Source organism: Bombina bombina, chromosome 1, assembly GCF_027579735.1.
Source record: "Bombina bombina isolate aBomBom1 chromosome 1, aBomBom1.pri, whole genome shotgun sequence".
NCBI classification, from domain to species: Eukaryota; Metazoa; Chordata; class Amphibia; order Anura; family Bombinatoridae; genus Bombina; species Bombina bombina.
The window spans coordinates 597,285,244-597,298,613 of record NC_069499.1 but is presented as its reverse complement, the minus strand read 5'-3'; the positions used below and the strand labels follow the sequence as shown (position 1 = coordinate 597,298,613).

Genomic DNA, 13,370 nt, shown 5'->3' with positions numbered 1-13,370 from the left:
TGGGCCGCCCAAGGGTAACTCAGTAGAAAGCAAAAGTGTTAATATACATGCTGCTCTGTATAATGATTTAGAAGATAGATGGAACTGCAAACTGCACTAATACAAGTCTCCCTGCATTAGGATTGTAAACATTCTGCACATGCCTATGTAAAGACTGGCTGATATGGGCCCCCTCCAGCTCTTGGGTCCTGGTGCGACTGTACCTGCTGCAACAATGGCAGTTCCGCCCCTGATTCTTGTCTCTCTGCCATGCCCAGGATATGAGCATGGTGCAAAAATTTTGGGGAAACAGAACTATGTCTTTATAGTATGAAACTTTCTTATACACACTTTCTTCTCTCTGGTAGGTGGACCTCCTTACCCCAACACTGGTGCATGCAGTTCATACACAGGGAGCACGTCATCGGCTCACATCACTCTATATTTCTCAGTTTGTTATATGCTACAGTCTGGATGGAGAATTCTGGCATCAGTACCAGGGAAATGCCAGTGCCAACCAAATGGTAAGTGTGTTGTATCCACTTGTAAAATTCTCTATGTAACACTGGTAAGGGCAGATCCTAAGAAAAAAATGAAAACATTTTGTTTTCTGATGCGCAAATATTGGAGTGAAGACTATGGGCACCATAAAATATTAAAGAGACAAAAATATTGATATATTTGTTTGCTTGAAGGTTATACCATTAGATAATGAATTCCATTTTCATGAAGATGATACTCAGGCTAGTCACAAGTCATTGGGTAGTAGGAGGATCATTTTCTGTTGCAAACCATGGGCTTGATCACAGCCTTGACCCTGTTTTGACCCTGTTATCTCCAAAAACAACACTTGCAGTGTTATTCTCCTGATTTCATTATCCAAAAATCAAAGGTGCACAATTAATGACAAATAAATGGCCTTTTTGGGTTTAGTGAATACAGGTTGAAGGGTCTGTATGTTGATTGATCCCTTTAAATAGTATGTTGCTAATAGATGATGTGTGCAATTGACCTGTTGTGTGTGTATGTCTGTTTAAGGGATTTGAACAGGAGCATAGTGGGCATATGTGTTTGTTGGTCTTTGGATATTGCTCAATTTTATTGGTGTAAAAGTGTTTACAATTCATTTATAAACTTTAGTTAATTAAGTAAGCAGTATCTGCCTGGTGATGCTATTTCCTAATATCATCCAATAACTCAGCGGCAATATCAGAGTGTTTTGTATATGCCGAAAACTAATGTTACATTTTAGAACTTTTTGGGGTACTCAGTAATAAGTGGAAGAGTGTTGTATGGGGGTTTATGAAGTCATTTTAGCTGTGGATTTAGATAAGTGAAATATGGTTTTGTAAATGTGTGAGTAAGTCCCAAAAATTTGAATTGTGATCAGGAAAACAGGACTGGCACAAGTTCCATATAGGGCCATTTTTTTCACAGAATCAATAATGAAATAATTGGTCCAGATAAAAATTGAAAATGGCTGATTGTGATTTTTGCCAACATTTAAAAGTGATCATTATCAAACAATAGATTGTGATCAACCCTATATGTTTAGATGATTTAATTAAATGTATTCAATAACAACTGAGGTTTTGGGCCCCATTTATTAAACTGACAATGCATCTTTGGAGCTTTAATTATTCAGGCTTGCCGAAAGCGAGTATGAAGTGATGGATTAAATGGCTAATAGATTAATATGGTTAGAACAATAAATTCAGCAAATATATCTATCTGCAGATATCACTCCTACCATGTCACACTTGCTCCTCCCACCCTTAGCAATCACATTGTCAGGTGTGTATTCTCTGTTCTCTACCCAACAGGATATCATAAACACCCATTAATCATAGTATGGCGGCATGATCAAGCATGATCGTCCTTATTGTTTTTTTGAAGGGGTACATGGGCGATTAAAAAATCCATTATTCATATGTTTATCATCATGTCAAAATTCCTCCACTATTACTCCTCCTCCACAATCATTTTTTTCCAACAAACCCATTCTTTCCATTGTGTTTCCTTTCTTTTAGGTATTTTTTGGGAATGTAGATGCCTCCACTGTCCGTGAAAATGTGTTTGATCCTCCATTCATTGCTCGCTACTTTCGTCTCCACCCAACCCACACTGGACCTAGAGCAGCGCTGCGCATGGAGCTCTTAGGCTGTGACATTTCAAGTGAGATTGTTTTTTACATAACCAACTATAATCTGCCACAACTACCTCGCAAAAGGGCAAATACTAGGACATAAGAGGTTATAGATTGATTTTGTCAGCAAAAAATCTTTTCTACCAATACTCATTATAAAGTTAGTGAACCCTTATGATAGCCTTCTGCTTATCTAATACATTTAAGAATTTACTTACTTATTTTGATTATCTTCAGTTTTGCCTGAAGAGTATTGAGAGTGTCCATAACCTTTGCCTAATTATAAGAGCTTTTGAAAGTTACTTCAGAACCTACTAGCCACAATATTAAATAATTGACTGTGTTTTGATATCCTTCTTCCTCTGAAAAAATACATTTCAACATGCACTTCATTAAGTTGCTTTTGTTCCACAGGCTGTTCTTTGCCACTTGGTCTGCAGTCGGGTACTCTAACTTCAAAAAGTCTCTCAGCATCCTCTTACCTTAATTCTGTCTTTTCATCATGGGAACCAAATTTAGCAAGATTGAACCAACGTGGAAGAGTCAATGCATGGAGACCACGGGTGAGTAGGGGCCTGTTCATGATAACTCCCTAGTCTAATGAAGAAATTCAAATCTTCTTACATTTTTAAAATACGACTGTAGCAAGTGGTGGTAGAGGTCTGCAATTCCAATATTTCCTCTTTTGGTTCTGTGAATTAGAATCTGTGTTGGTGGAACACATACAGGACAATGAATACACTGAATGGAAGACACTCACAGGAGACTAGTTTTCAAAAGCATTCAATTGGTTTATTACTCCATAAATAAAACCAGGATACAGCACTCTTATGAAGAAAAAACACTTATATTAAAATGGTAACAGTTGTTCATTTATATTAAAAAGTTTTACAATTTCCCAATGTGTTTCAGCGTCCAATATGACGCCTTTCTTAAGAGCAGTTAAGCAAAATCATAAAAAGATCTATGACACTATGGGGCCTATTTATCATGATGCGAGGGGACATGATCCGATATTGCGGATCATGTCCTCTGCACATCGATAAATGCCGACAGCATACACTCTCGGCATTTATCATTGCACCAGCAGTTCTTGTGAACTGCTGTTGCAATACCGCCCCCTGCAGATTTGCGGCCGCTAGCAGGGGGTGTCAATCAACCTAATCATATTCGATCGCATTGATTTCCGGCGAAGTATGTCCGCCGCTTCAAAACAGATGGACAAGTTATGTAGCAGCGCCAAAAACATGGGGCATCAAGCTCCGTTCGGAGCTTGATAATTCGGACCCTATAAGTCTACCTATACAAATTAGGAAAAGTTCCTGCCATTGTTCCCCCCCAAACACCATCTTTGATTCTGGTAGAACGGTTTACAATCCTTTAGGGAACTTAATGTTCACGGGGATAAGGTTTTCAATGTCAAAAGAAATTGATAATATTAAGAAAAAAATTAAAAATGCATTTATTAAAATCTTAAAAGTAAAAAAAAATTAAAAATAACCTTATTGGCATGAAGAAAGCTTTAAAAAACTATGACTAATTAGAAAATTATATGTTATATGTTTAATTAATCACTACTGACTTAGACATAGTTCTCAATCGTGTAGTCTGCACACATGAGTCCTAATTTAGGTCCACTCAAACCTATTACGATCACATGGTGTTTTTAACTAATCAACATTTAAGCTTATAGCTTGAAATTAATTTTTTTTTTAATTGGATGATGTATCACAGATTAACCAATCCGTCTCTTTGTATCTTAAATTCTCAAACAAGTAGTCAGTCCTCAATAGTTCTGAATCAAGTCTGTTTGCACCATGTGTTTTAATTGCCAATAGAAAAAAAAGGAAGATGTAATGATGTTTTTAACAATGTTTAAAACTTGGATTTTAGTTCAAGACCAACTCATCAATGGAATAGAGTCTCCAATCAATTTTAAATCTTTAAAGTAAAAAACTTAAGTTTGAATAACATTATATTAAATATTTCAAAATTATATTGTGAACGACAGTTAATAAAAATCCAAGTGAAAAAGTATATCAAAATATCCAAATATTATAATACTATAAAGTGAATCATTAGTGGTGGTTAAACAAACACTGCTATACTAATATCTTTATTTAAACCCCAATATAAATACGTCTTAAGACCAGAGTTCTCTTTTATCCAATTCTTTATTTATGTTACCTACTCTACAAGGGAGAGTTACAGTTTCAATCCATATCCAGACCAGAGAGGTATATGTACAGCAATTATGACAATGTAATGGGACTCCATGACCTTATGCTTCTTTTCAGTTTGACAGTACACTGACCTTTTAATGAACATAAACACGTAGGACAACAGTCAAAATGAACGACTCCCATCAAATATGGTTCACTTCCTGGTGCCATTTTGATGAATAAAAGATAAATGTATATAAGGAAAAAGACACTTCAGTTAGTTAGGTTGCTCAGTGACCTCAACATCACAAAATGCCATTTTTATTTTTGGTGTCTAGGAATTTGTATTATCTTTTGTAGTGCCTCATTTGTGCTTTCTTTTGGTGTTTGTTTTATGCTGACATGAAGTCCATGGCAATAGTTAAGAAGCAGCCAATGGTTCATTAATTTGCCACACATATTTTAGCGAAATAGGTTGTCATTGATTTTGAATTTTTACTTTGTTAAAGGTGTTTTTGGAAAATGCAACACCATTTGTCTCTGTTTAAAGGAAATGTAAATTTTCATGAATCAGTGCTTGTTTTTTAAAAATACTATTAAAAACAGGGGCAATTTAATTCATGAAAGTTTACATTGCAGCGTATTTTATAAATACTTAAATTTTTCTTCACCAAAGCCGGATCGGCGATCCCCCGTCTGCTTCTTCCAGCTGTACTTAACCTTCCTCCAATAACGGCGTGGCCTCCCGAGACAGACGCTCTGGGAGGGAAGCCATGATTAGAGTAAGCCGGTTTCTTCATTAGTGACGTAAGGACAGAGGACCTGTGTGCGGGAGATCGGCAATCCGGCTTTACTGAAGAAAAAGGTATTTCTAAAATACGCTGCAATGTAATGAAAGTGTCCCTGTTTTTAATAGAATTTTAAAAAAACGAGCACTGATTCATGAAAGTTTACATTCACGTTAAGGGTATATACGACTTTTTATTGTCCTATTGATAAAGAAAATATTTCACATACATTTAATTTTTTTTTATTTATATTGAAGAAAACACTGAAAATTCAGTATATAACACCTGGCAATAATTATGTATCTCAAAAACGACAATTATAAACAAGTAATACAGATGGACTGAATATTTTGAACTATTTACAGAGGCAAAAAGTGTTTCCCACAGTAGCTGATTTCTTTACTTCTTTATGTCAGGTGACATATAGGATACCTATTGACTTGTTACATCCTATTAAACAAGAAAGTAAATCACTTTTAGATTACTTATAACAGCCTAAATAAAGAACCATTTATATACTACTAAAGAATATAGCAACAAAATGCACATAATAAATCATATATAGTGGCTTTAACAAAAGGGCCAGCACTTATAGGTATGCAGAGTACCTACCTATTGCTTTATTGAACATGCTGCTGGGACTGTATAATGCTAAGATGCAAAAGAGACAATGGGGCAGATTTATCAAGCTCCGTATGGAGCTTGATGCCCCTGTTTCCGCCAGAAAAAGAAGTCATGAAGCAGCGGTCTAAAGACTGCTGCTCCATAAGTTGTCGGCCTGCTCTGAGGCAGCGGACAGAAATCAACCCTAACGAATACGATCGGTTTGATTGACACCCCCTGCTAGCGGTCGATTGACCGCAAATCTGCAGGGGGCGGCATTGCACCAGAAATTCACAAGAACTGCTAGTGCAATGATAAATGCTGACAGCGTATGCTGTCTGCATTTATCAATGTGCGGCCGAAATGATACGCTACATTGTATCAGCTTGCGCTATGATAAATCTACCCCAATATATAAGGAAAATGTAATAGAACCACTTAAACTGTTGTGAAAAAAAGCTAGAAAAGCTAGTAAATATATAGGGAACAAGAAAATAGATTCAAGAAGAGAATATTTTTTAAAAACTTTTCTTGTTAAAACTTTTATAAACCACAGGATGCAGTGAAACATTAACATAAAGGTACAGGGAAAAACAAGGCTCTATATAGTGAAAATATGAACATATTACAGAAATCTGGCAAAGTAAAGATCTCTTAAAAACTACAAACCCAAGTGACTCATAAAGACATAACACATGAATGTTAAAGATCAGGAAGAAATCTCAGATAATGAACAACTTTAGAAAATAACACTATATACAACAGCAAGTATAAATAATTAGATTATCATTCCATAAAAAATGTTACTGGACCTTGTGTCCATAATAACGTAGAAAGAAGGAAAAAGTTTGCTATTTTGGAGAGACTTATGCCTACAACAGTACTGTAACAAACATATCCATCTACTACGTTATTCAGTTGTGGACATAAAGTTCAAAACATTACAAGAAAAATGCTAATTTGTATATTTGAAAAGAAAGAGACACCGATTTTATTCAACAGTTTAGGATACAGACAGTGGAAAACTGAAAAATCAGTAGCAGATTTACTGCTAATGTGCAGGGTATGCACAGTTTATATATATTAGAGCTGGTGTGGAGGAAGACGTAAAAAAACAGTTTGATGCAGGGATAATATAAAAACTCATAGCAACTGAAATATTGTATACATAGTCAAATGTAATGGGGTATCAACATATTTGAAGATTTTAGAGCATTGAATAAGTGAAATGAGTGGTACCAGTTGTTTGTGACAAATGATCTTTTGTAAGAAGGAAAATGGTCTTGTCTTCTGTTGCACCCCTCTGCCAATCCCTTCACTGGCTTCCTCTAGCCTCCAGCATTAAACACAAAATTCTGACATTCAAGGCCCTCAATTGTACTGCTCCCCCCTATATCTCACACTTGCCTCAATTGTACTTCTCCCTCCAAACTCCTTCGCTCTGCTAACTACCTCCTCCTCTCTTGTTACCTCCTCACATTCCCGTTTACAGGAGTTCTCCAGACTGGTACATATTTTGTGGAACTCTCTGCCTCACTCCACAAGACTCTCCCCTAGTTTTAAAAGTTTCAAGCGCTCGCTAAAGACTCTACGGTTCAGGGATTCATACAACCTACGCTAACCTTTTCTGACCTCAGTTCCTCCACTCCTTTCTTATCCCCTTAAACCCCCTTAGCATGTAAGACTATGAGCCCAGCTATTTGTAGATCAGTGTCACCTTTATAAGAGCTGACTACAACAGTGCAACTGTCAGCGGGCCCTCTATCCACTTGATCCCTATAAATGTTATATTTCATACCATGCCTATATTTATAGCGCTGCAGAATCTGTTGGTGCTCTACAAATAACTGATAATAATAATTATACAGTTTATGTGCTTTACCGTGCATTGTAAATTGCACATTATAAAGACTTTTAGACTTTCCTGCAAAGACTGTTGATATTTTCAAAGGCATGGATTCTACATTATTGTTTTAATATGTAAAGTACATTTTATTTGATTAAAAGCTATATTTGATTATTTATATTCTAATTGTTGTAAACACAAATTGATTTGTTTAGAGATTTATTTCCTAAAACAATTAATATTATGCTTAAAGTGATTGTAAAGTTAAATGACTTAAAGCAGAGTATTTAAAAATACTCTTAAAAACATGGGCCCTTTATGTAATTAAACTTTACAATTACGCTTACTTTTAAAAATACTTACCTTTGTGTTACTGTAAACTTACTGCTGATCCTCTGCCCTCATCTGCTTCAGTATTTAGCATATTGATGATGATCCGGCTTCCTCCAATCGTTGTGTGCCTCACAAGCTGGACACCAAAGGGGGCACACAATGATTGGAGGAAGCCATTTTAGTCATCGATCTGCTCAATAGTGAAGAAAAAAAGAAGCATAATTGTAAAGTTTAATGACTTGAAGTGCCCATGTTTTTAAGATTATTTTTAAATACTGGGCTTTACAATCACTTTAAGGTTTCCAAGAATTTCAGGAATTTAGATTGATAATAATAATTCTTTATGTGAAGGAGAGATATTTATACTTTACAATATAATGCTCAGTAAAATAATCTGATGATTTATCTCCTTGTTTTTGGGAATCAAACCAGAGTGAGAAGTCCAACTATTGTGTGTAATGTAAAAAAAAAAGATTTATCTATATGGGGCTGTCGCTGGGCAACACGGACTTTCAACTCCCTCCAAAGGTTTTCTATGGGGTTGAGATCTGGAGACTGGCTAGGCCACTCCAGGACCTTGAAATGCTTCTTACGAAGCCACTCCTTCGTTGCCCGGGCGGTGTGTTTGGGATCATTGTCATGCTGAAAGACCCAGCCACGTTTCATCTTCAATGCCCTTGCTGATGGAAGGAGGTTTGCACTCAAAATCTCACGATATATGGCCCCATTCATTCTTTCATGTACACGGATCAGTCGTCCTGTTCCCTTTGCAGAGAAACAGCCCCAAAGCATGATATTGCCACCCCATGCTTCACAGTAGGTATGGTGTTCTTTGGTTGCAACTCAGCATTCTCTCTCCTCCAAACACGACGAGTTGTGTTTCTACCAAACAGTTCTACTTTGGTTTCTTCTTACCATATGACATTCTCCCAATCCGCTTCTGGATCATCCAAATGCTCTCAGACGGGCCCGAATATGTACTGGCTTAAGCAGGGGGACACGTCTGGCACTGCAGGATCTGAGTCCCTGGCGGCGTAGTGTGTTACTGATGGTAGCTTTTGTTACGTTGGTCCCAGCTCTCTGCAGGTCATTCACTAGGTCCCCCCGTGTGGTTCTGGGATTTTTGCTCACCGTTCTTGTGATCATTTTGACCCCACGGGGTGAGATCTTGCGCGGAGCCGCAGATCGAGGGAGATTATCAGTGGTCTTGTATGTCTTCCATTTTCTAATTATTGCTCCCACAGTTGATTTCTTCACACCAAGCTGCTTGCCTATTGCAGAATCAGTCTTCCCAGCCTGGTGCAGGTCTACAATTTTGTTTCTGGTGTCCTTCGACAGCTCTTTGGTCTTAACCATAGTGGAGTTTGGAGTGTGACTGTTTGAGGTTGTGGACAGGTGTCTTTTATACTGATAACAAGTTCAAACAGGTGCCATTAATGCAGGTAATGAGTGGAGAACAGAGGAGCCTCTTGAAGAAGAAGACACAGGTCTGTGAGAGACAGAAATCTTGCTTGTTTGTAGGTGACCAAATACTTATTTTCCACCATAATATGCAAATAAATTATTTCCAAATCAGACAATGTGATTGTCTGGATTTGTTTCCACATTTTGTCTCTCATAGTTGAGGTATACCTATGATGAAAATTACAGGCCTCTCTCATCTTCTTAAGTGGGAGAACTTGCACAATTGGTGGCTGACTAAATACTTTTTTGCCCCACTGTATTTGCCTTAGCAAAGATAGCAATTCAGTGTAATCTTGATACCTTCTAGATTATATATAAATAAGGGATGGTTGTCAAGGGTATATGCATGCTTGTGTGTTAAATTCTCTCAGAAGAATTGTTTTCATTAATTGTTTATTGGGGTCCCAATAGTGTGTTGGATAATTTATTCATATAATTCATAGATATTTCAACTTAGTAGTGCTGTTAGTTTTTAATATTAACAATATTACCCCATTTAATTATTCGTTGTTAGTTCTCCATTCAAGATTTTTCTCTTATAAGAATATGGATAATTACTCTCAGAATAAACTAGAGTTGAGGTTTGGATCATGTATCCACTGTATTTGTGTATATTATTCCAAATGTCTTGAAATTATCTATTAGCCTGTCCCCTAGGGGACACACCATTATGGGGAATGTGTTTGCGCTTGGTGGTTACTTTACATTGATCCACTTTATTTGTATCGTCGATAAATGTTAGTAATTATTAAAAAAAAAAGTAAATATTGAGAATTGTATTTATGGGTCATTTATAGTGATCTCAAAAATATTTTAAAAATATTATATCATTGGATTTCGTGACTTGGTTCCTGTGTGTTTTAAATATGCCGTTTGCAAATAGCCTATATTTCCTGTGTTATTTGTATTATCAAATACTATTCGCTTTGGAATGGCTTCTTTTATTAGCAGTCCTCTTTGTGATTCAGTTGTAGTGTATAGCTATAATTTACCACACTTATTCTCCAAAATTATCTTAAGCATTTGATTGCTCTTCCGTATAAGCTATTGTAGCTTGTCACATACTAACAACCTGATTGCGCAACTTAGTTGCTATGTATTTCGGGCTTCCGTTTATATATCCCCTTTTATATTTCAGGCTGTTATATGTTTCCAATTCTTGGCTATAGAGGCTTATATAATTAACAGTTTCTATTTTTAAACCAGGATTATCTTAATCATTCGAATTGTCACATACATACACGTTATATTGTTGGCTTTTTTAAAAAGCCAAAGTTATTGGCGAAACGCGTTAGGGGGGTTGCACGGGACAATGGGGTCCCAATTGTGATTTTAAAAACATCAGAGCAATTTGGTTTCTGAATAATTGTTGCTAATTTATCAGTTATTGCTTAGTCATATGGGCTAGTAAGGGCAAACCGTTGCAATATACAAGATCCGTTACCCAAAATAACATTTGATATCACAACAGTCTTAGACATTTGGGTGGCGGTTTAACAGCAAATGTGCAGAGCTGGGCAAATGGTTAAACTGCAGAATTGCAAAGCTATTAAACAAGGCTATTAGCATTTATCAGTTTATAAAAGCCAACAATATAACGTGTATGTATGTGACAATTCGAATGATTAAGATAATCCTGGTTTAAAATAGAAACTGTTAATAATATAAGCCTCTATAGCCAAGAATTGGCAACATATAACAGCCTGAAATATAAGAGGGGATATATAAATAGAAGCCGAACTACATAGCAACTAAGTTGCGCAATCAGGTTGTTAGTATGTGACAAGCTACAATAGCTTATACGGAAGAGCAATCAAATGCTCAAGATAATTTTGGAGAAAAAGTGTGGTAAATTATAGCTGTACACTACAACAGAATCATAAAGAGGACTGCTAATAATAGAAGCCATTCAAGAGCAAAAAGTATTTGATAATACAAATAACACAGGAAATATAGGCTATTTGCAAACGGCATATTTAAAACACACAGGAACCAAGTCTCGAAATCCAATGATATAATATTTTTGAAATATTTTTGAGATGACTATATTATATATATATTATATTTAGATTTTTTTTTTTAATAATTACTAACATTTATCGACGATACAAATAAAGTGGATCAATGTAAAGTAACCACCCAGCACTAAGCGCAAACACATTCCCCATAGTGGTGTCCCCCCTAGGGGACAGGTTAATAGATAATTTCAAGACATTTGGAATAATATACAAAAACACAGTGGATACATGATCCAAACCTCAACTCTAGTTTATTCTGAGAGTAATTATCCATAATCTCGAATGGAGAATTAACAACGAATAATTAAATGGGGTAATATTGTTAATATTAAAAACTAACAGCACTACTAAGTTGAAATATCTATGAATTATATAAATAAATTATCCAACACACTATTGGGACCACAATAAGCAAATTAATGAAAACAATTCTTCTGAGAGAATTTAACACACAAGCATGCATACACCCTGGACAACCATCCCTTATTTATATATAATCTAGAAGGTATCAAGATTACACTGAATTTATATCTTTGCTAAGGCAAATACTGTATAATAGCTTTGCTAACTGGCATCGATAGAGCAACTAAAATGTTCAATACACTACCATCACAAGTATTGGAACTTGTTCCAGGTTACAAGAAATAATTAAAACCTTAAATTAGTGAGCCTAAAGTCCAGTGCCATTAGTCTCGAATTTTATAGCAATTATTATTATTGCCACAATAACTGATAAAACATATAGCAATTAACTGTACCACTATATTGTCTCTATCATACTAACATCAATAAAACAAGGCCAGACAGTATTACTTAAAGAGACAAACACACAATTATAGCCATATTGCTCATGATAGGGATTTTAATAGTGTGTTATTCACCCATCTTTTAACAAGAACCAATAAAGGTTATGTTTTCATTATTTTTCTTTTTTCTGCCCTCATATTAGTCTGGGCATAAGAGTGCTACACAAGCATTTTTCTTTCTGTGGAACCTAGTTTCACAATTTTTTGGGATAATTGAAATTAATGCCAGCACCACTCCTCTAACCCGTAAAATATCACAAACAGGGTAAACATACACCTTTGGAACACAAAGGAATACTAAGAGGAGCTTGCCTATATAGTGCCCTAGTTAAATCTGGTGTGTCTAAATGCTGCTAATTGGTGCCTGCACACATTTGTCTCTTGTGATTGGCTAAATAGATATTTTCAGCTTCCTGTCAGTAGTGCAATGCTGTCCCTTCAGCAATAGATAACAAGAGAATGAAGAAAATTTGATAGAATTAAATTGGAAAGTTGTTTAAAATTGTATGTTCTATCTGAATCATAAAAGAAAATTTTGGGGTTTACTATCCCTTAAACTCCTGAAGGCTCGCGCGGAAACAGGTGCATTCGGGCCTTAATAAATCGGCACCTTTATCTCTTTTAACTGAAAAGATGCTTGTTTTTTCCCATATGCATAATCTATGCATTCCACTTCACCATTTTCTCTCAAGCTATATTTCTTTATCCCTTCTTCATACACTAAAACAAATCTCACTTTCTTTTCCCCTTCAGGTGGATACCCCTGGTGAATGGCTGCAGTTGGATTTTGGTCATCGCATGAAAGTGACTGGACTGCTGATACAGGGAGCTCGGTCTGGATTCAGTTCCATGTTCATCACACAATTCTCTTTGAGCACCAGTGATGATGGCAAATCATGGGAACCTGTGAGAGGAGTGAAGGGGAAACCTAAGGTATGTGACTATGAGACAGTGTATGTATGTGTGATATTGTAACAATATGCAGGAAAGACATTGAAATGGTGATCTAGACCTTGAGAAATCCCTCTTGTAAGAGTCAATTATCCATCTTGCTAATTATTCTAGCTTAAAAAGTCCACTTAAATGATGCAGGTACTTTAGATTTGTATTTCACTAGAAACTTGGTGAACTTACATGTGTATACGATTGGCAGTAAAGGTTGCTTTCAGGTTAAAACTCAGCATATACTCCAGGTTATCATTTGCTTTACAGTTTAACTGGGTTT

At 36.0% G+C, this 13,370-nt stretch overlaps 1 protein-coding gene across 1 annotated transcript in view; it reads left to right on the top strand.

Moving 5' to 3' along the window:
* F8 (coagulation factor VIII) overlaps positions 1 to 13,370 on the top strand; it is a 269,846-nt gene that overhangs the window by 247,613 nt on the left and 8,863 nt on the right. Inside the window, exons 22-25 of the mRNA XM_053698910.1 lie at positions 348 to 503; positions 2,010 to 2,154; positions 2,540 to 2,688; positions 12,899 to 13,078. Of these exons, the coding sequence (XP_053554885.1) occupies positions 348 to 503; positions 2,010 to 2,154; positions 2,540 to 2,688; positions 12,899 to 13,078 (630 nt within the window). The remainder of the gene's footprint in view (positions 1 to 347; positions 504 to 2,009; positions 2,155 to 2,539; positions 2,689 to 12,898; positions 13,079 to 13,370) is intronic.